This window comes from Oncorhynchus gorbuscha, linkage group LG07 (genome assembly GCF_021184085.1).
Source record: "Oncorhynchus gorbuscha isolate QuinsamMale2020 ecotype Even-year linkage group LG07, OgorEven_v1.0, whole genome shotgun sequence".
In the NCBI taxonomy this organism is placed as follows: Eukaryota; Metazoa; Chordata; class Actinopteri; order Salmoniformes; family Salmonidae; genus Oncorhynchus; species Oncorhynchus gorbuscha.
In genome coordinates this window covers 58737248-58757297 of record NC_060179.1, presented here as the reverse complement: position 1 = coordinate 58757297, position 20050 = coordinate 58737248, and the positions used below count along the sequence as shown (strand labels likewise).

At 43.7% G+C, this 20050-nt stretch overlaps 1 protein-coding gene across 4 annotated transcripts in view; it reads left to right on the top strand.

The window, feature by feature from the left end:
* The first annotated feature begins 6124 nt into the window (after window positions 1-6124).
* The window catches only part of foxk2a (forkhead box K2a), a 26707-nt gene continuing 12781 nt past the window's right edge, over window positions 6125-20050 (top strand). For 3 of the 4 annotated variants that reach the window (XR_006839684.1, XR_006839683.1, XM_046356953.1), the window contains exons 1-6: window positions 6126-6608; window positions 8900-9094; window positions 11063-11213; window positions 11910-12056; window positions 12392-12585; window positions 19265-19467. Coding sequence is in view for 2 of the 4 variants with exons in the window: in XM_046356953.1 (XP_046212909.1) it covers window positions 6328-6608; window positions 8900-9094; window positions 11063-11213; window positions 11910-12056; window positions 12392-12585; window positions 19265-19467 (1171 nt within the window). In the remaining 2 variants the exon portion in view is untranslated. Of the gene's footprint in view, window positions 6609-8899; window positions 9095-11062; window positions 11214-11909; window positions 12057-12391; window positions 12586-19264; window positions 19468-20050 lie in introns of all 4 variants that reach the window. The other variant, XM_046356954.1, reaches the window with a different exon arrangement.

Here is a 20050-nt window from a genome sequence, read left to right as displayed (position 1 = left end):
TCTCTGAGTTGTTAATCAGACATCATTGACTAGATAGCTCACAGTTACACATCAAAAACATTATACTTAAATCCATGAGGGACATAAACAAATCAAAACACATCTTCCAAAGCTCAGATCCTATGATTTATTCATGTATAGTGTATGTTTGTATCTGGTTAGGTAGGTAGTATTGATATGCTACCTGTCAATTCTGTTTGGGGTTTGTAAGAGTAAGTGTGTTGATAGCACTGTGCTGGCTGTCTGCCACTGGTTATACTGATAGACCCCCCCCCCCCACACACACACACAGAGCGAGAGAGATGGTAGAGAATGTATTGTGTAGAACTATATTTTCTGGAACATTCTGAACCTTGCGGAATACACACTGGCACAAGGACTGCATCTCCATACCATATTTAATGTAACCTTTTATTTAACTAGGCAAGTCAGTTAAGAACAAATTCTTATTTACAATGACTGCCTAGGAACAGCGGGTTAACTGCGTTGTTCAGGGGCAGAACGACAGATTTTTTTTTTTACCTTGTCAGTTTGGGGATTCGATCCTGCAACCTTTCGGTTACTGGCTTGTTACCTATTAAAAAACATTTTTTTAATGAAATGAACAACGTTAGATCTTGGAGTGTTAGTTAGCAAAGATGTTTCTCATGTCTATCAAACATGAATATTCTCCAACCTTTGAAGCCACCTGTAGGGCATACGATAAGCGCCCAACCAACCCCTAGTGTTGGAATGTGGTATGTTTATGAACTGGAAACGTGTCCAAAACCCCCACAACAGAGATGGAAGAAGAACATTTGAGCCTTTTTGTCATTGTCATTGTGAGACTAACGCACATGTTCCCCCTGCCAGCAGTCCCACTATGGGAACTATGTGAGATGTGAAGTGTGATAGATCAAGCTCACTGGAATGTAGCCTACACGGGCCTTTAATAAAACACCTCTTCCTTGCTTCCTCATTCAGTCAGATGCACTTTAGGGTAGATTACCCGAACAATGCAGAGAAAGTACAGGGATATATGTACGAGTAGTTATCCTCGTGTAAACATTGAAATTATATTGTTACAGTGAATGCAAGGGAAAATAGCTAGCAGCCATAGAATCATTAGAAGTGGTATTTACATAGTGGTGGGAGGAGGATAAATACCTTCATGACAGACACTCTCTCCACCATGGGCTACACTCAGTACCTGGGCCGCTGCCTTCTCTTCTTCTTCATCGCCGTCCTCCTGGATGTTGTGGGCCTCATCCTGCTCTTCCTGGGCATCTTTGCACCCTTCAGCTTCTGGGACTTTTTGGTCTTCTCTGGGCCCATCATCATCTTCCTCAGCCTGTTCTTCTGGATCTTCTGGTACGTAGGCAACCTGGAGGTCGCTGTGGACGACTTTCTGCCCAAGTGACTTACTTCTGGGGATTGGAGAGAGGCTGTGGTGGGGGTGTGGACTGGTGATGAGAGTCTAGCCACTGGGGCAGAAATGGACATGGAGTGAAAATGTATTTACAATCGAGCACTTTTGAAGACCGAGGATCCACCCTGGACATCAATTACTCAATCTCTGCTAGAGCTAGGTGTGTTATTCTGACATTGTTCCATAAAGAGAGAATTATAGATTTGCTAACTTTTGGTCTGTCTTAATATATTATCTCGATAGGACTTCTGGGTTTAAATGAAGTCTACAATGTTGTCAAAAAGCTTAGTGTATAAACATTTGTTTTGGAGTAAGTTCTTCAATACTTTAATGTATTATGTTCTCTTTCAAGTGATCATTCTTTGCTGGAACTGCAGTACTGAATAATGGATCATTAGGTGCCGTTTACACTGACTCAACAAGGTGAAGACTTTCACCTAAACGTGAGAGATTAGCTTGTGTTTTGGTTTCCTGGGACTCCTCGCTTTGTATCGTGTCGATACAATTTTGTTTTTGAGGCTGTGCATTTTGTTTATCAACTTTAAAAAATAATACACTGGATTAAATTGTACAATCGCATTTGACCTTTTAGATAAATGTTTTTTTTTTTAAAGCACTGTTACTTTACATTTTGAAATAAGTTGTTCTTGTGATTTTTCTATTGTGAAATCTGAGAGTTCAGTTACTCTGACCGATAAAATCCAACTGGGTATGTCCAGTTTGTCAGGAGGGCAGCAGGTAGCCTAGCAGTTAAGAGCATTGGGCCAGTAACCGAAAGGTCGCTGGTTCCAATCTCTGAGCCAAATAGGTGAAAAATGTGACAATGTGCGATTGAGCAAGGCACGTAAACCAGAATTGTAAATCGCTCTGGATAAGAGTGTCTGCTAAATTACTGAAATGTAACGTTGCCTGGAGTGGGGCAGTGAATGCTCCCTACAAGAATGGGTCTGTGTAATGGGAAAAAGGATGACTTGTTTCCTAATTACCTTTTTCAAACTGAGTTTCCCACCAAGAAGAGTCACAATGACAAGGAAGTTCTGCCTTGGTCTGATCAAATATTTACCAGATTTTATGGACCGATAAATGTTGCCAGCCATGTACCAAAGTAAACCTTCCGCGTACTGTAAAATGTGACACAACTGGTTTAGGGTGGCAAACGGACGCACCCATGTGCTACGTGATAATCTCTCTTTCCATGAACAATGGATGCTGGAGAAATAACCATTATCACTGCCAACAACTCGGGGAAATAATGTTGGCCTAAGTCGTTTTTAGTTTCAGTTTCCTTCAGCTATTTTTTAAGATTGAAAATGTTACTTTGGTGATATTAAGCAGAGCATTTCTGCTCACCCACAATTTTGAGGGGGGGGGGGGGGGCATTTGGGATTGTCATCTGAAAGAGAGGGGGAAAAAACAACAAAAGTGGATGGATATTGATGGTAAATACCAACGGCCATGTTCTAAAAAGTATTTCACTTCAGCCTAACAGTGTTGCCAAAGACAACATACCTCTACTTCCTGTGCCATAAAGGCCCAGCTTGCTTATAATGGCCATAGGGCACTTAGGCATTGTTTAGCTGAACTGCAATTTGTAAATGTGTCAGGCGTGCATTAGTAATTCATCTCTGGAGGCTTGTTCCACAGAATCAAGGCTGCAGTTGACATGTCACACAGGTGTTGAAATGCCCCTATTGTTTCCCTGGGGTTAAGTTTCCAGTTCACACCAAGCATGTGTATACCGCTGAGTCTTTCCAATATCCGGTGCCAACCACTGAATCAAGTGCTAACACACTGCGGCAAGAGAACTTAACACCGTGTCGCACGTCTGTGTTAACAAAGAGAGCTGGGATTCAGTTCTACCTGACTACAGACAGCCCACCACTCTGCGGCCCTCTGGTGTCCCCTGTGGTGATGCCAAAACCTCAGACCTTGCCAAGCACCTGGCTTATGCTTTAATGCATTATAAACACAAGTGATGGTTCTGAATAATATTAACAAATAAGAGGTGAATTATTCCACACTATAAAATACTTTGTTCAGTCTTTTTCCATGTCTGGCCCTCAAAGAAAGTAGACTTTAGTGACACCACATGCACTACTATATACATTATAAACACTAGATGGCAACGTTGTCTCTAAAACAGACTGAAGTCGCTGCAATGGACAACATCTAGCTGTTTGCTTGCACCTCATGACCCCTCCTTCACTTGCGCAGATCTGAGAGCATCAAATGTTCTGCTTTCACTCCTTCGTTTTCCAATCAGTGCAAAGGAAGTAGAAGATTATAAACAGCAACTAATTTAGTAGACTATTGAGATGCATGAACCCGCAAGCTATCTAGTCTTGATCACAGCAGTGCAGGGACAATTATGGAGGAATGTGAACAAGTACCCGTCCCTGCACACACACACACACGTGTACAAATATTTTCAGTGACATAAAAAGGGCAAACTGACTCGACTCCACATCATGTGTATCTAGAGATTTCTAAATGTGAAATTCAAAATAAGGTAGTCTTCTGGTTTTCCCAACTTGTACATTTCAGTAAAACGTTTAGAGACCGATTTGATCTTGAATGCAACGCCACTATGTGATGATGTCATCGATAAACGAAAGCGCATGCATGCCACATGGAACATTCTCTATGCGACACGCTTGTTCATGTTGCAATCATAAAGAGTTAAGCACCTGGCATTCAACGATGACACCTTGTCAAGTCGGCCATTTACACGTCTTGTGAATTAAGAGGCTATTAAATATGGACTATCGAGGCTAATTTCGAATATCCACACCTTTGTATTTGACCTCCATAACATTTCGAGTCGCCTGAAGCATTGTGGGTACTACGATTTGTAAACTAAAAGGCTGCTCGGCTGCATAGAAGACACGGCAGGATCGACTATTTGAATTTGATGTGACCCAACAACAGAATAGTAAAAAGTACTACTAGAGGATGTCAATTCATTATGTTTAAAAAGTCCAAGAAGAAATCATCTGTTCCAAGAAGGAGCACTTAGACCAGGACCTACCTCACCCCATACAACTTTACCAAACCCAAACCGGGAAAAGGGGGGGGGTTGAGTTGTGTGTTCAAAATCCACCGCTGTCCATTAAATATGTCACTAGTCACATCACGGCACACCCCCTGAACAAAGTTCTACGGCTGCACCATTGAGAGCATCTTGACTGGCTGCATCACTGCTTGGTATGGCAACTGCTTGGCATCCGACCGCAAGGCGCTACAGAGGGTAGTGCATACAGCCCAGTACATCACTGGGGCTGAGCTCCCTGCCATCCAGGACCTCTATGCCAGGCAGTGTCAGAGGAAGGCCCTAAAGATTGTCAAAGACTCTAGCCACCCAAGACAGAGACTGTTCACCCTGCTACCGCATGGCAAGGGGTACTGATGCACCAAGTCTGAAACCATCAGGACCCTAAACAGCTTCTACCCCCCCAAGCTATAAGACTGCTAAATAGTTAGTTAAATAGTTAACCAATAGGCTAGGCTGAAACACCTGCATTTTGGAGGTGACTTACCCAAGAAATCAAAACAGAGACCAAGTTTGTATTTGTTAACTCAATTATTTTTATATATTTTTTGCATTGTTTAACAAATATTTGTTCTTGTTTTTTTGTTTTTTTTTAGATTAAAAGGTGTGGCTCTGCTCCCACCTGCCCTGAATGATGGGTCGCCACTGGGAAGTACAAAAGCCATTGATGGAGCACATGGTCTGAACAGACTAAGATTAAGATAGGAGTAAGAAAAAAAAATTGATTTTATTTTAAAAAACAAGGACATTTCTAAGTGACCACAAACTTTTGAATGGTAGTGTGCATATGGGATGAGTAATGTAAGATATGTAAACATTATTAAAGTGGCATTATCAAAGTGACTAGTGATTAATTTATTAAAGTGGCCAATGATTTCAAGTCTTTATGTAGGCTGCAGCCTCTCTGTGTTAGTGATGGCTGTTTAACAGTCTGATGGCCTTGAGATAGAAGCTGTTTTTCAGTCTCTAGGTCTCAGCTTTGATGGGGGGGGGGCAGTGGCTGGAGGGCAGGTGAGAGGGGCAGTGGCTGGAGGGCAGGTGAGAGGGGCAGTGGCTGGAGGGCAGGTGAGAGGGGCAGTGGCTGGAGTGGTTGTTGTCCTTGGTGATCTTTTAGGCCTTCCTGTGACATTGGGTGCTGTAGGTTTCCAGGAGGGCAGGTGAGATCGATTTTAAATACAGAAGTAACTAATAAGGAAGGAAAATATTTTCTATTTGAGAATAATTCAACCTTTATATTAACATTTATAGTGATGCTATAGTCACACCAGAGGACAAATTCAAAGCACCGACGTAAATTGGATATAAATTTCAAATCCACGGTGGCCACAATATTTTGAGTTTATATTTTGAATTTATTGCAACTATATGTTTTTTAATTCGATTTTAGAAGTGTATTTATTTATTATAACTTTTGTTTTAGCAATACTGTATATCAACTACCCATTTACAAAACTTTAGTCCATTCCGTAATTTTCGGATACCATAGTTTACATTAAGCCATCGATTTGCGTGTCAGCTCACAGTGCAATCAACCTTTTTTTCCCCAGTATTTATATGTGATTGTCATTGGTAAGCACGGTTTATTTGCCTACCCAATCTTTGAAGTGATTGGATCGTTGAGCCATCAGTAACCTCCTTTCCGCCCATTTGGCCTCCTTTGGTTGGCTGTTGTCCCTTCTCTTTCTCTCTGTCGCGGCGGTGGGTTGGAGCCGCTGTGTCCCCGATCTGGCACGTTCCTGTCCAAATTATTATCGGGTTAAAATTGGATTCCCTTTTACGAAATCTCTGAAATTCTCAACTCTGCCAAATTTAAAGTGCTCTCCAATTCTATTTTTCCGCACACAGCCTCAACATTAGAACCCCCAAGAAGATGGCGATGGGGTCGGCAGTCGCCCGGCTAGAGGGCCGAGAATTCGAATACCTGATGAAGAAGAGGTCGGCGACCATCGGACGGAACTCATCGCAGGGCTCGGTGGACGTTAGCATGGGCCACTCCAGTTTCATCTCTCGCCGGCACCTCGAAATTTTCACCGCTGGTGAAGACGGCACCGGTAGCGGGGAATTCTACCTCCGATGCCTCGGCAAAAACGGGGTGTTTGTGGATGGGGTGTTCCAGAGACGAGGGGCTCCACCTCTGCAGCTCCCACGAATGTAAGATGGGTAGTATTTTACATTTTATGTCGAGATAGAACTGCTAGCTTACGTAAATGTGACTATATTCTGACCTCCGCTTTGTTATTGTTTTGTTCCCCCGTCGCCGCACGTGTTGTGTCAAGCAACACACGGCGCCTGTCCCCACCAAACGTTAGTGAGCCGCTAGCTAATGTCAACAGGCAATGCTTGTTTTCTTTGCATAGAATGGTGAATATCTCTTGCTAGCACAGTGTTTGGAATATGTACAGTGCCTTCAGAACGTATTCGAACCCTTTGATTTATTCTACATTGTTGTTACATCCTGAATTAAATGAATCTTTTTTTCCCGTCACCCATCTAGATACCCCATAATGACAAAGTGAAAATGTTTTCAGATGTATTGTAAGTGAAATATCTCATGTACATAAGTAGTCACACCCCTGAGTCAATGCTTTGTAGAAGCACCTTTGGTGGTGATTACAGCTTTGAGTCGTCTTGTGTATGTCTGGATCAGCTTTGCACATCTGGATTTGGGAATTTTCTCCCATTCTTTCTTGCAGACATTCTCAAGCTCTGTTAAATTAGATGGGGCGTGGTGTTGAACAGCAATCTTCAAGTGTTTCAACATATTTAATGTAATTAAATGCCAGGCTTTGGCTGGGCCATTCAAGGACTTTCACATTCTTGTTCTGAAGCCATTCCAGTGTTGCTTTGGCTGTATGCTTGTGGTCACTGATGCAGGTTCTCATCAAGGATATGCATTTGTTTGGCTCCATTAATTGTTCCTTCTATTCTTATTAGTCTCCCAGTCCATGCCGCTGAAAAGCATCCCCCATAGCATGATGCCGCCACCACCATGCTTCACGGGAGGGATGGTGTGATGAGCTGTGCCTTTTCCAGATGTAGAGCTTTGCATTCAGACCAAAGCATTACATTTGTCTCATCAGACCACAGAATATTTTTCCTTATGCTCGGGGTCTTTTTGCAAACCCATCACATGAGGTCATGTGCCTTTTTCTCAGCTCGGGAGTGGCCACTCTCCCATAAAGCCCAGATTGGTAGAGTGCTGTAGAGACTGTTGTCCTTCTGGCAGGTTAGCCCATCTCAGCCAAGGAACTGTAGTTCTGTCAGAGGGATCATTGAGTTCTTGGTCATCTCCCTGACCAAGGTCCTTCTTGCCTGGTTACTCAGTTTGGTCAGACAGCCAGCTCTAGGCAGAGTCTGAGTAGTTCTATATTTTTTCCATTTCACAATGATGGAGACCACTATGCTCTTGGAAACTTTCAACACTCAGTAAATAGTTGTATACCCTTCCCTAAATATATGCCACATCGCAAATCTTTCTACGGCCAGTTCCTTGGACTTAGTGCATGTCAGAGCAGAAAATATACCATTATCAACTGTGGGACCTTACATTGACAGGTGTGTTGTTTTCTAAATCATGTCCAAGCAATTGAATTGGCCACAGGTGGACTTGAACCTGAGCTCAAGTTAGTGTCATAGCAAAAGGGTGTTACTACTTCTGTCAATTTGATATCTGTTTTAATTTTCAAAAATGTCTAAAAACATGTTTTCACTTTGCCATTATGGGGTATTGTGTGTAGATGGATAATAATCCATCTTGAATTCAAGCTGCAACACCACAACATGTGGAATAAGTCAAGGGGTTTGAATACTTTCTGAAGGCCCTTCAGCTAGTTACCTGTACGTTTGCGATGGGCCATGCTCATTCTCAGCATTATTTCAAGTCAGATGTGTTGCAATGTTTGTGCAGCATCATGTAGAAACAAACAATACCTACCTCGTGCTTCTATCGTCAGTATGGTTTCTAGATCAAGCTGAATTGCTAACTTTTCCAAATGTTCCCTGTAGGAAATGGCCAGTAGAAGTAGGGGGGTTTGAAATAGTCTTGATTAGTAGACCTGTTTACAACTCTGATTCTATGAGGTCTGAAATATCAACTAGGCCTATGTCACAGCAGGCCAGTCAGCTGGTCCCAGAGCAGATGATATGGTCCAAATATACCCCCATGTAATAATAAGACCTGTTATGTAAGTGTCATGATGGCCATCCATTTATAAACCCAGTTTAATGGCTAACTCTTCTGGCCCATATTGGTTTATTAGAGCTGCGCTGCTTGTTTTGACTGTGTGCAAAGATGGCCATAGCTTCCCTGCTGGTGTGTAGCATCAATATGCATAATGAAAGAGACATTCTCACAATTGTTGAGTGAGTCTGGATGGCCTGCACTTGTCATGTCCTGATATTATCTGACTCTCCCTCGCTCTCTCTCTCTCTTTGTTCTCTAGGTGCTGTTTCCGGTTCCCCAGCACCAACATTAAGATCACGTTCACAGCCCTGTCCAGCGATAAGAAGGAGTGTAGGAACGTGTCGGAGTCACCGGTCAAGCCCGTCCAGCACCAGATGGCGCCACTGACCATCAACATTCCAGACAACATCGCCCACCTCATAAGCCCACTGCCCTCACCCACTGGCACCCTCAGGTGAGACTGGAGTGAAGTTGGAGCCATGAAACGGTCAGAGCAAATAGCATTTGCTAGATTTTTATTCTCTCCCCCCCAACCCCCTAATCATAGGGCCGGATTTAGACCTTTCTCACTTGGTGGATGCAATTATCAGGTAGAACAGAACCAGCAGTACCGGACCCCCAGGCTTAGATTTGAATACTCCTGGTGTGTATGTATGTTCAGAATGGCCAATTTTTAATTAGGGCCGTTTTCATAACAATCGGTAATCAGCATTTTTGGACACCGATTACATTGCACTCCACGAGGAGACGTGTGGCAGGCTGACTCCCTGTCATGCGAGTGCAGCTAGGAGCCAAGGTAAGGTGCTAGCTAGCAGCCAAGGTAAGGTGCTAGCTAGCATCGTAGAAACAATCAATCTTAAAATAATCACAAGTTAACTAGACATGGTTGATGATATTACGAGTTTATCTAGCTTGTCCTGCATTGCATATAATTGATGCGGTGCCTGTTAATTTATCATTGAATCATAGCCTACTTCGCCAAACGGGTGATTTAACGAGTACATTCGTGAAAAAAGCACTGTCGTTGCACCAATGTGTACCTAACCATAAACATCAACCCCTATCTTAAAATCAATACACAGGTATATATTTTTAAACCTGCATATTTAGTTAATATTGCCTGCTAACATGAATTTCTTTTAACTAGGGAACTTGTCACTTCTCTTGCGTTCTGTGCAACCATAAACATCAATGCCTTTCTTAAAATCAATACACAGAAGTATATATATTTTTAAAAACCTGCATATGTAGTTAAAAGAAATCCAGGTTAGCAGGTAATATTAAACTAGGGGAATTGTCACTTCTCATGCGTTTATTGCACGCAGAGTCAGGTTATATGCAACAGTTTGGGACGTCTGGCTCGTTGCGAACTAATTTACCAGAGTTTTACCTAATTATGACATAACATTGAAAGTTGTGCAATGTAACAGCAATATTTAGACTTATGGATGCCACCCGTTAGAAAAAATATGGAACGGTTCTGTATTTCACTGAAAGAATAAACGTTTTGTTTTCAAAATGATAGTTTCCGGATTTTACCATATTAATGACCTAAGGCTTGTATTTCTGTGTGTTATTATAATTAAGTCTATGATTTGATAGAGCAGTCTGACTGAGCGGTGGTAGGCAGCAGCAGGCTCATAAGCATTTATTCAAACAGCACTTTCCTGCGTTTGCCAGCAGCTCTTCGCTGTGCTTCACGCATTGAGCTGTTTATGACTTCAAGCCTATCAACTCCCGAGATTAGGCTGATGTAACCGATGTGAAATGGCTAGCTAGTTAGCGGGGTGCGCGCTAATAGCGTTTTCAATAGGTGACGTCTCGCTCTGAGACTTGGAGTAGTTGTTCCCCTTGCTCTGCAAGGGCCACTGCTTTTGTGGAGCATTGGGTAACGATGCTTCGAGGATGGCTGTTGTCGACGTGTTCCTGGTTTGAGCCCAGGTAGGGGCGAGGAGAGGGACGGAAGCTATACTGTTCCACTGGCAATAAACTAAAGTGCCTATAAGAACATCCAATAGTCCAAGGTATATGAAATACAAATGGTATAGACATAATATAATAATATATGCCATTTAGCAGACGCTTTTATCCAAAGCGACTTAGTCATGTGTGTATACATTCTACGTATGGGTAAATAGTCCTATAATAACTACAGCCTAAAGCTTCTTACCTGGGAATATTGAAGATATTCATGTTAAAAGTAACCACCAGCTTTCATATGTTTTCATGTTCTGAGCAAGGAACTTAAACGTTAGCTTTTTTTACATGGCACATATTGCACTTTTACTTTCTTCTCCAACACTTTGTTTTTGCATTATTTAAACATGTTTAATTATTTATTAGATATTTTATTTTTTTGCCATCGCAGGATTACCATGCCCTCTCCCACTGTCTCACTTAAATTATTTCTCGTCCCCCACAGTGCTGCCAACTCCTGTCCAAACTCCTGTCCGTCAAGTCCCAGAGGGGCGGGGCTGTCTGGCTATAGGATGGGCCGCGTGCTGACCGCTGACCTCGTCAACGAGAACTCCCAAACAGACGACAAGGACGGCTCGGGAGGAGACAGCCCCAAGGTGAGACACCAGCAACTCAGGGATGCATCTGAAGTGGCTTCCTCTCCTTGTCTCCTTTCCTTTACACTGATATGAAAAAGAGAAGATCAGTCAAGGCAGTATAATGGAAGCTAAATGAGAGACCAGGCCATGTCTGACAGACCAGTACTGATGAAGGAAAGTATATGAGAAGAGGATTCCTCAGTAGACAGTTGAAATGCACTCCTAGTCCTGAGGTGAGTCGGCAAAGTGAAGCGCACAGAACGGTGCAAATAGAAATGAGACTAAAAGAGCTAAACTATTCCCTGTTCTACCTGACAGACAGTGGTATCTGTTTTACCCAATACGTTTCTGTCTCAACGTTCTGTTGCACCCTCTTGAATACATCCCTGAGCCCAGGGTGACGGAACACATTGGATTTGTTTTGGTTCTCTGGGGTGGGTTACTCATTGAAGTCCGTTGAAACATTCGGGAAAATATAAACTTGAGTGAGGAACCCTGGTGAACGCTAGTAAAATAGGGGGAGGGTGGGGCTCTACTTGTTTTCCAACATGTTTTCAGTTTCATGTTCCTCACACAAGTTCCCACAAAACCAAACCCTTTTATTTATTTTTAAATTGACCCGGATAAGCACATGCAATTATAGCAAAAAAATCTAAATGCTGCCATATCTGTAGCATGAAATAAAGCCCAATTCACCATTTGTTCTGTCCTCAGGATGACTCCAAGCCACCGTATTCCTATGCCCAACTAATAGTCCAGGCCATCACCATGGCCCCCGACAAGCAGCTGACTCTGAATGGGATTTACACACACATCACCAAGAACTACCCCTACTACAGGACCGCAGACAAAGGCTGGCAGGTTGGTGAATCCACCCTGTATTTCATGCTGCTGTGGTATTTCTTAGAATGAGAGACAAACTGACATCGAAGTAAACAGCTTCTTTTTAAGTTATCCTGTCTCACTTTATCCATCACAATCATTCGTTCATGTGTTTTTGAACTGAACTCAATTGCTTACATCTTCCTCCCTTGTGTTCCAGAAACTGATTCATTGTTTCTCTCGCTCCCCCCCTTCTGTCTCTCTCCCTGGTGTTCTACAATTCCATCACTCACTTCTCTCTTGTTCCAGAATCTCAATCCGCCATAACCTTTCCATAGTAATGAATACTGTCTCTCTCTCTTTTTGTGTTCTAGAACTCGATCCGTCACAACTTGTCTCTGAACCGCTACTTCATCAAAGTGGCTCGGTCTCAGGAAGAACCGGGTAAGGGATCGTTCTGGAGGATCGACCCCTCATCAGAGGGCAAGTTGTGTGAACAGGCGTTCAGGAAACGCAGGGCCAGGGGGGTACCCTGCTTCAGGACCCCGCTGGGGCCCCTCTCATCTAGGTAATACTCTATTTCCATGTACACTGAGTGTACAAAACATTAGGAACACCTGCTCTTTCCATGACAGACTGACCAGGTGAAGGCTAAGACCCCTTGGTGATTCTCACCTGTTAAATCCACTTCAGACAGTGTAGATGAAGGGAAGGAGACAAGTTAAAGAAGGATATTTAAGCCTTGAGACATGGATAGTGCACATGTGCCATTCAGAGGGTGAATGGGCAAGACAAAGTATTTAAGTGTCTTTGAATGGGGTATGTATGGTAGTAGGTGCCAGGCCTACCATTTTGAGTGGGAAGAACTGCAACGCATTTGGGGTTTTCCACGCTCAACAGTTTCCTATGTGTATCAAGAATGGTCCACCACCCAAAGGACATCCAGCCAACTGGACACAGCTGTGGAAAGCATTGGAGTCAACATGGGCCAGCATCCCTGTGGAATGCTTTCAACACCTTGTAGAGTCCATGCCCGGACAAATTGAGGCTGTTCTGAGGGCAAAAAGGGGTACAACTCAATATTAGGAAGGTTTTCCTAATGTTTTATACACTCAGTATATATTTCCCTCATATACAGTGCATTCGGAATGTATTCAGACCCCTTCACATTTTCCACATTTTGTTACGTTACAGCCTTATTCTAAAATTGATTAAATATATTTGTTTCCTCAATCTACATACAATACCCCATAATGACACAGCGAAAATCAGGTTTTTAGAAATGTATGCACATTTATTTAAATAAAAAAAACATACCTAATTTACATAAGTATTCAGACCCTTTGCTATGAGACTCGAAATTGAGCTCAGGTGCATGCTGTTTCCATTGGCCATCCTTGAGATGTTTTTACAACTTGGAGTCCACCTGTGGTAAATTCATTAGATTGGACATGATTTGGAAAGGCACACACCTGTCTTTATAAGGTCTCACAGTTGATAGTCCATGTCAGAGAAAAAAACAAGCCATGAGGTCCAAGGAATTGTCCGTAGACCTCTGAGACAGGATTGAGTCGAGGCACAGATCTGGGGAAGGGTATCAACACATTTCTACAGCATTGCAGGTCCCCAATAACACAGAGGCCTCCATCATTCTTTAATGGAAGAAGTTGTGCATATTGCTCAAACTGAGCAATCGGGGGAGAAGGGCCATGGTGAGGGTGGTACTAAGAACCCAATGGTCACTTTGACAGAGCTCCAGAGTTCCTCTGTGGAGATGGGATAACCTTCCAGAAGGACAACCATCTCTGCAGCACTCTACCAATCAGGCCTTTATGGTAGAGTGGGCAGACGGAAGCCAATCCTCAGTAAAAGACGTGACAGCCCACTTGGAGTTTGCCGAAAGGCACCTAAAGGACTCTCAGAACATGAGAAACAAGATTCTCTGGTCTGATGAAACCAAGCTTGAACTCTTTGGCTTGAATACTAAGCATCACGTCTGGAGGAAACCTGGCACAATCCCTACGGTGAAACGTGGTGGTGGCAGCATCAGGCTGTAGGGATGTTTTTCAATGGCAGGCACTGGGAGAGTAGTCAGGATCGAGGCAAAGGTGAACGGAAGTACAGAGATCCTTGATGAAAACCTGCTCCAGAGCGCTCAGACTGGGGCAAATGTTCACCTTCCAACAGGACAATGACCCTAAGCACACAGAACATAGCTGCACATCAACGATCCCCACCCAACCTGACAGAGCTTGAGGATCTGCAGAGAAGAATGGGAGAAACTCCCCAAATACAGGTGTGCCGAGCTTGTAGTGTCATATCCAAGAAGACTGGAGGCTGTAATCTCTGCCAAAGGTGCCTCAGCAAAGTACTGAGTAAAGGGTATTTTTTACATTTGCAAAAATGGCTAAACCTGTTTTTTCTTTCTCGTTATGGGGTATTTTCAAATCAAATTTGATTTGTCACATACGACGTAGACCTTACAGTGAAATGCTTACTTACAAGCCCTTAACCAACAATGCGGTTAAGAAAATATCTATACAAAAAGAAGAATAACAAATAATTAAAGAGCAGCAGTATATAACAATAGCGGGGTTATGTACATGGGATACTGGCACAGAATCAATGTGCGGGGGGCACTGGTGTCAAGGTAATTGAGGTAATATGTACAGTTGAAGTCAGAAGTTTACATACACGTAGGTTGGAGTCATTAAAACTCGTTTTTCAACCACGCCAAAAATACAGTTTGTTAACAAGACATTTGTGGAAAGTCTGTTGTGTCATGCACAAAGTAGATGTCCTAAGTCATTTTTCTAACAATTGTTTACAGATTATTTCACTTATTATCACAATTCCAGTGGGTCAGAAGTTTACATACACTTAAGTTGACTGTGCCTTTAAACAGCTTGGAAAATTCCAGACAATTGTGTCATAGCTTTAGAAGCTTCTGATAGGCTAATTGACATACTTTGAGTCAATTGGAGGTGTACTTGTGGATGTGTTTCAAACTCAGTGCCTCTTTTGCTTGACATCATGGGAAAATCAAAAGAAATCAGCCAAGACCTCAGAAAAAAAATTGTAGACCTCCACAAGTCTGGTTCATCCTTGGGAGCAATTTCCAAATGCATGAAAGTACCACGTTCATCTGTACAAACAATAGTACGCAAGTATAAACACCATGGGACCACGCAGCCGTCAAACCGCTCAGGAAGGAGACGCGTTCTGTCTCCTAGAGATGAACGTACTTTGGTGCGAAAAGTGCAAATCAATCCCAGAACAACAGCAAAGGACCTTGTGAAGATGCTGGAGGAAACAGGTACAAATAAAAAAGTCAGACTACGGTTTGCAACTGCACGTGGGGACAAAGATCTTACTTTTTGGAGAAATGTCCTCTGGTCTGATGAAACAACAACTGTTTGGCCATGATGACCATCGTTATGTTTGGAGGAAAAAGGTGGAGGCTTGCAAGCCGAAGAACACCATCCCAACCCTGAAGCACAGGGGTGGCAGCATCATGTTGTGGGGGTGCTTTGCTGCAGGAGGGACTGGTGCACTTCACAAAATAGATGGCATCATGAGAAAGGAAGGAAAATTATGTGGATATATTGAAGCAACATCTCAAGACATAAGTCAGGAAGTTAGAGCTTGGTCGCAAATAGGTATTCCAAATGAACAATGACCCCAAGTGGCCATCACAAAGCCATGACCTCAGTCCTATAGACAATTTGTGGGCAGAACTGAAAAAGTGTGTGTGAGCAAGGAGGCCTAGAAACCTGACTCAGTTACACCAGCTCTGTCAGGAGGAATGGGCCAAAATTCACCCAACTTATGTGGAGAATCTTGTGGAAAACCCAAGTTAAACCATTTAAAGGCAATGCTACCAAATACTAATTGAGTGTCTGTAAACTTCTGACCCACTAGAAATGTGATGAAAGCTAAAATAGAATGATTTATCTACTATTATTCTGACATTTCACATTTCTTAAAATAAAGTGGTGATCCTAACTGACCTAAGACAGGGAATGTTTACTAGGATAAAATGTCATAAATTGTGAAAAACTGAGTTTAAATGTATTTGGCTGAGGTGTATGTAAAGTCGGAGACTTCAGCTGTACATGTAGGTAGTTATTAAAGTGACTATGCATAGATAAGAGTAGAAGGGGGGGGGGTCAATGCAAATAGTTTGAGTAGCCATTTGATTAGATGTTCAGGAGTCTAATGGCTTGGGTGTAGAAGCTGTTTAGAAGCCTCATGGACCTGGACTTGGCGCTCCGGTACCGCTTGCTATGCGGTAGCAGAGAGAACAGTCTGTCTACGGTGGCAGGAGTCTTTGACAATTTATGGCCTTCCTCTGACACCGCCTTGTATAGAGGTTCTGGATGTTAGGAAGCTTGGCCCTGGTGATGGACTGGGCCGTAGGCACTACCATGTGTAGTGCCTGGCAGTCGTAGGCCGAGCAGTTGCCATACCAGCCACTTATACAACCCGTCAGGATGCTCTTGATGGTGCAGATGTAAAACCTTTTGAGGATCTGAGGACCCATGTCAATTTTTTTCAGTCTCCTGAGGGGGAATAGGTTTTGCCATGCCCTCTTCACGACTGTCTTGGTGTGCTTGGACCATGTTAGTTGGTGATGTGGACACCAAGGAAATTGAAGCTCTCAATCTGCTCCACTACAGCCCCGTCAATGAGACTGGGGGCGTGCTCAGTACTCCTTTTCCTGTAGTCCACAATCATCTCCTTTGTCTTGGTCACGTTGAGGGAGAGGTTGTTGTCCTTGCACCACACGGTCAGGTATTTGACCTCCCTGTAGGCCGTCTCGTCGGTGATCAGGCCTACCACTGTTGTCATCGGCAAACTTAATGATGGTGTTTGCGTTGTGCCTGGCCATGCAGTCATGAGTGAACAGGTACAGGAGGGGACTGAGCACGCACCCCTGAGGGGACCCCCGTGTTGAGGATCAGCGTGTTGTTACCTACCCTTACCACCCGGGGGTGGCACGTCAAGACGTACAGGATCCAGTTGCAGAGGGAGGTGTTTAGTCCCAGGGTCCTTAGCTTAGTGAGGAGCTTTGGGAGCACTAGGGTGTTGAACGCTGAGCTGTAGTCAAAGAATAGCATTCTCACATAGGTGTTCCTTTTTGTCCAGGTGAGAAAGGGCAGTGTGGAGTGCAATAGAGATTGTGTCATCTGTGGATCTGTTGGGGTGGTATGCAAATTGGAGTGGGTCTAGGGTTTCTGGGATAATGTTGTTGTGAGCCATGACCAGCCTTTCAAAGCATTTCATGGCTACAGAAGTGAGTGCTACGGGTCGGTAGTCATTTAAGGCAGGTGACCTTAGTGTTCTTGGGCACAGGGACTATGGTGGTCTGTTTGAAACATGTTGGTATTACAGACTCTGACAGGGAGAGGTTCAAAATGTCAGTGAAGACTCTTGCCAGTTGGTCAGCGCACGCTTGGAGTACACGTCCTGGTAATCCGTCTGGCCCTGCGGCCTTGTGAATGTTGACCTGTTTAAAGGTCTTACTCACACAAGCTGCAGAGAATGTGATCACAGTCATCCGGAACAGCTGATGCTCTCTTGCATTTTTCTGTGTTACTTGCCTCAGTGTGCATAGAAGTTATTTTGCTCGTCTGGTAGGCTCGTGTCACTGGGCAGCTCTTAGCTGTGCTTCCCTTTGTAGTCTGTACAATTCAATCTTGGTCCTGTATTAACACTTTGCCTGTTTGATGGTTTTTCGGAGGCTATAGTGGGATTTCTTATAAGCACAGTGCAATATCCTGTAATCCATGGATTCTGGTTGGGATATGTACATACGGTCATGGGGACGACGTCATCGATGCACTTATTGATGAAGCCAGTGACTGACGTGGTGTACTCCTCAATGCCATCAGAAGAATCTTGGAACATATTCCAGTCTTTGCTAGCAAAACAGTCCTGTAGTTTAGCATTTGCTTCATCTGACCACTTTTTCTATAGACCGAGTCACTGATGCTTCCTGATTTAATTTTTGCTTGTAAACAGGAATCTAGAGGATAGAATTATGGTCAGATTTGCCAAATGGAGGGCGAAGGAGAGCTTCGTACATGTCTCTGTGTGGAGTAAAGGTGGTCTAGAGGTTATATTTCCAACCACCCCCCCCCTCCGGTTGCACATTTAACATGCTGATAGAAATTGGGTCAAATTGATTTAAAGTCCCCAGCCACTAGGAGCACCGCCTCTGGATGTGCGTTTTCCTGTTTGCTTATTGAGTGCGGTTTTAATTCCAGCATTGGTCTGTGGTGGTATGTAGACGGCTACGAAAAATACAGATGATTAAACTCTCTAGGTAGATAGCTTATCATGAGATACTCTACCTCAGGCGAGCAAAACCTCGAGACTTCCTTAGACATCGTGCACCAAATGTTGTTTACAAATATACATAGGCCCCGCCCCTTTTTTCCCAGAGGCTGCTGTTCTGTCCTGCATAACCCTCCAGCTGTATGTTCTTAATGTCGCCATTCAGCCATGACTCTGTGAAACATAAAATATTTACAGTTAATGTCCCGTTGGTAGGATATACATGCTTTCAGTTCGTCCCATTTATTTCCCAGCGATTTGAATGTTAGCTGACAATACGGATGGCAAAGGCAGGTTAGCCACTCATCGCCTGATCCTCACAAGGCATCCCGATCTCTTTCCACTTAATCTGTTTCTTTCTCCAGCGAATGACGGGGATGAGGGCCTGTTCGGGTGTTGAGTATATCCTTCCCGTCCGACTCATTAAAGAATTGTGTGTAGATTGAGAGGGGGGGTGGCCATTTAATCCATTTTAGAATAAGGCAGCAATGTAACAAAATGTGGAAAAAGTCAAAGGGTCTGAATACAAATGCACTGTGTGTGTATATATACTGTAGTTTGAAATTGCATGCCCCCTGTGAGCTCAGTTAGGCACTGCAGGTAGATTAAATGATTTGTCTGTCTGGGACACTGAGCTCTCAACCGAACATACCACGTGTAAAATAAACATTTGAAATCAGATCCCCTAGATGCTTGTCTTGACGAAAACTGAAAAAAATATGTGGTGTCGTCCTGTTAACTCTAAAACCGGAGCATCAGGTTTTTGGGGAACTTGCAAAGGCTACTGAGCTCTAAATGAGTCAATGGGCTCTGGGGAGGATGTTTCTTATTGGTATGCGCACACAGATGACAGCACACACTTTCACGTTTGCATCATTCTAATAGTCTTCCTGCTGTCTTCCCTTCAGGAGTGCCCCAGCCTCTCCTAGCCACACAGGGGGGCTGTCGGCCCACTCCAGTGGTGTGCAGACCCCAGAAAGCCTATCCAGGGAGGGCTCCCCTGTCCCCATGGACCCAGAGCCAGCTCGGGCCACAGCTCCCACCACGGCCACTGCCCTACAGCCCAAACTAGCTGTCATCCAGGAGGCCCAATTCGCTAAGAGTACTACTGGTGAGTTATGTTGGAAGTTTTTTAATTTTTACTCTGGTGGTGGGTGGTAAAATCAAATTGATTTATATAGCCCTTCGTACATCAGCTGATATCTCAAAGTGCTGTACAGAAACCCAGCCTAAAACCCCAAACAGCAAGCAATGCAGGTGTAGAAGCACGGTGGCTAGGAAAAACTCCCTAGAAAGGCCAAAACCTAGGAAGAAACCTAGAGAGGAACCAGACTATGTGGGGTGGCCAGTCCTCTTCTGGCTGTGCCGGGTGGAGATTATAACAGAACATGGCCAAGATGTTCATAAATGACCAGCATGGTCGAATAATAATAAGGCAGAACAGTTGAAACTGGAGCAGCAGCACGGTCAGGTGGACTGGGGACAGCAAGGAGTCATCATGTCAGATAGTCCTGGGGCATGGTCCTAGGGCTCAGGTCCTCCGAGAGAAAGAGAGAATTAGAGAGAGCATATGTGGTGTGGCCAGTCCCCTTCTGGCTGTGCCGGGTGGAGATTATAACAGAACATGGCCAAGATGTTCAAATGTACATAAATGACCAGCATGGTCGAATAATAATGAGGCAGAACAGTTGAAA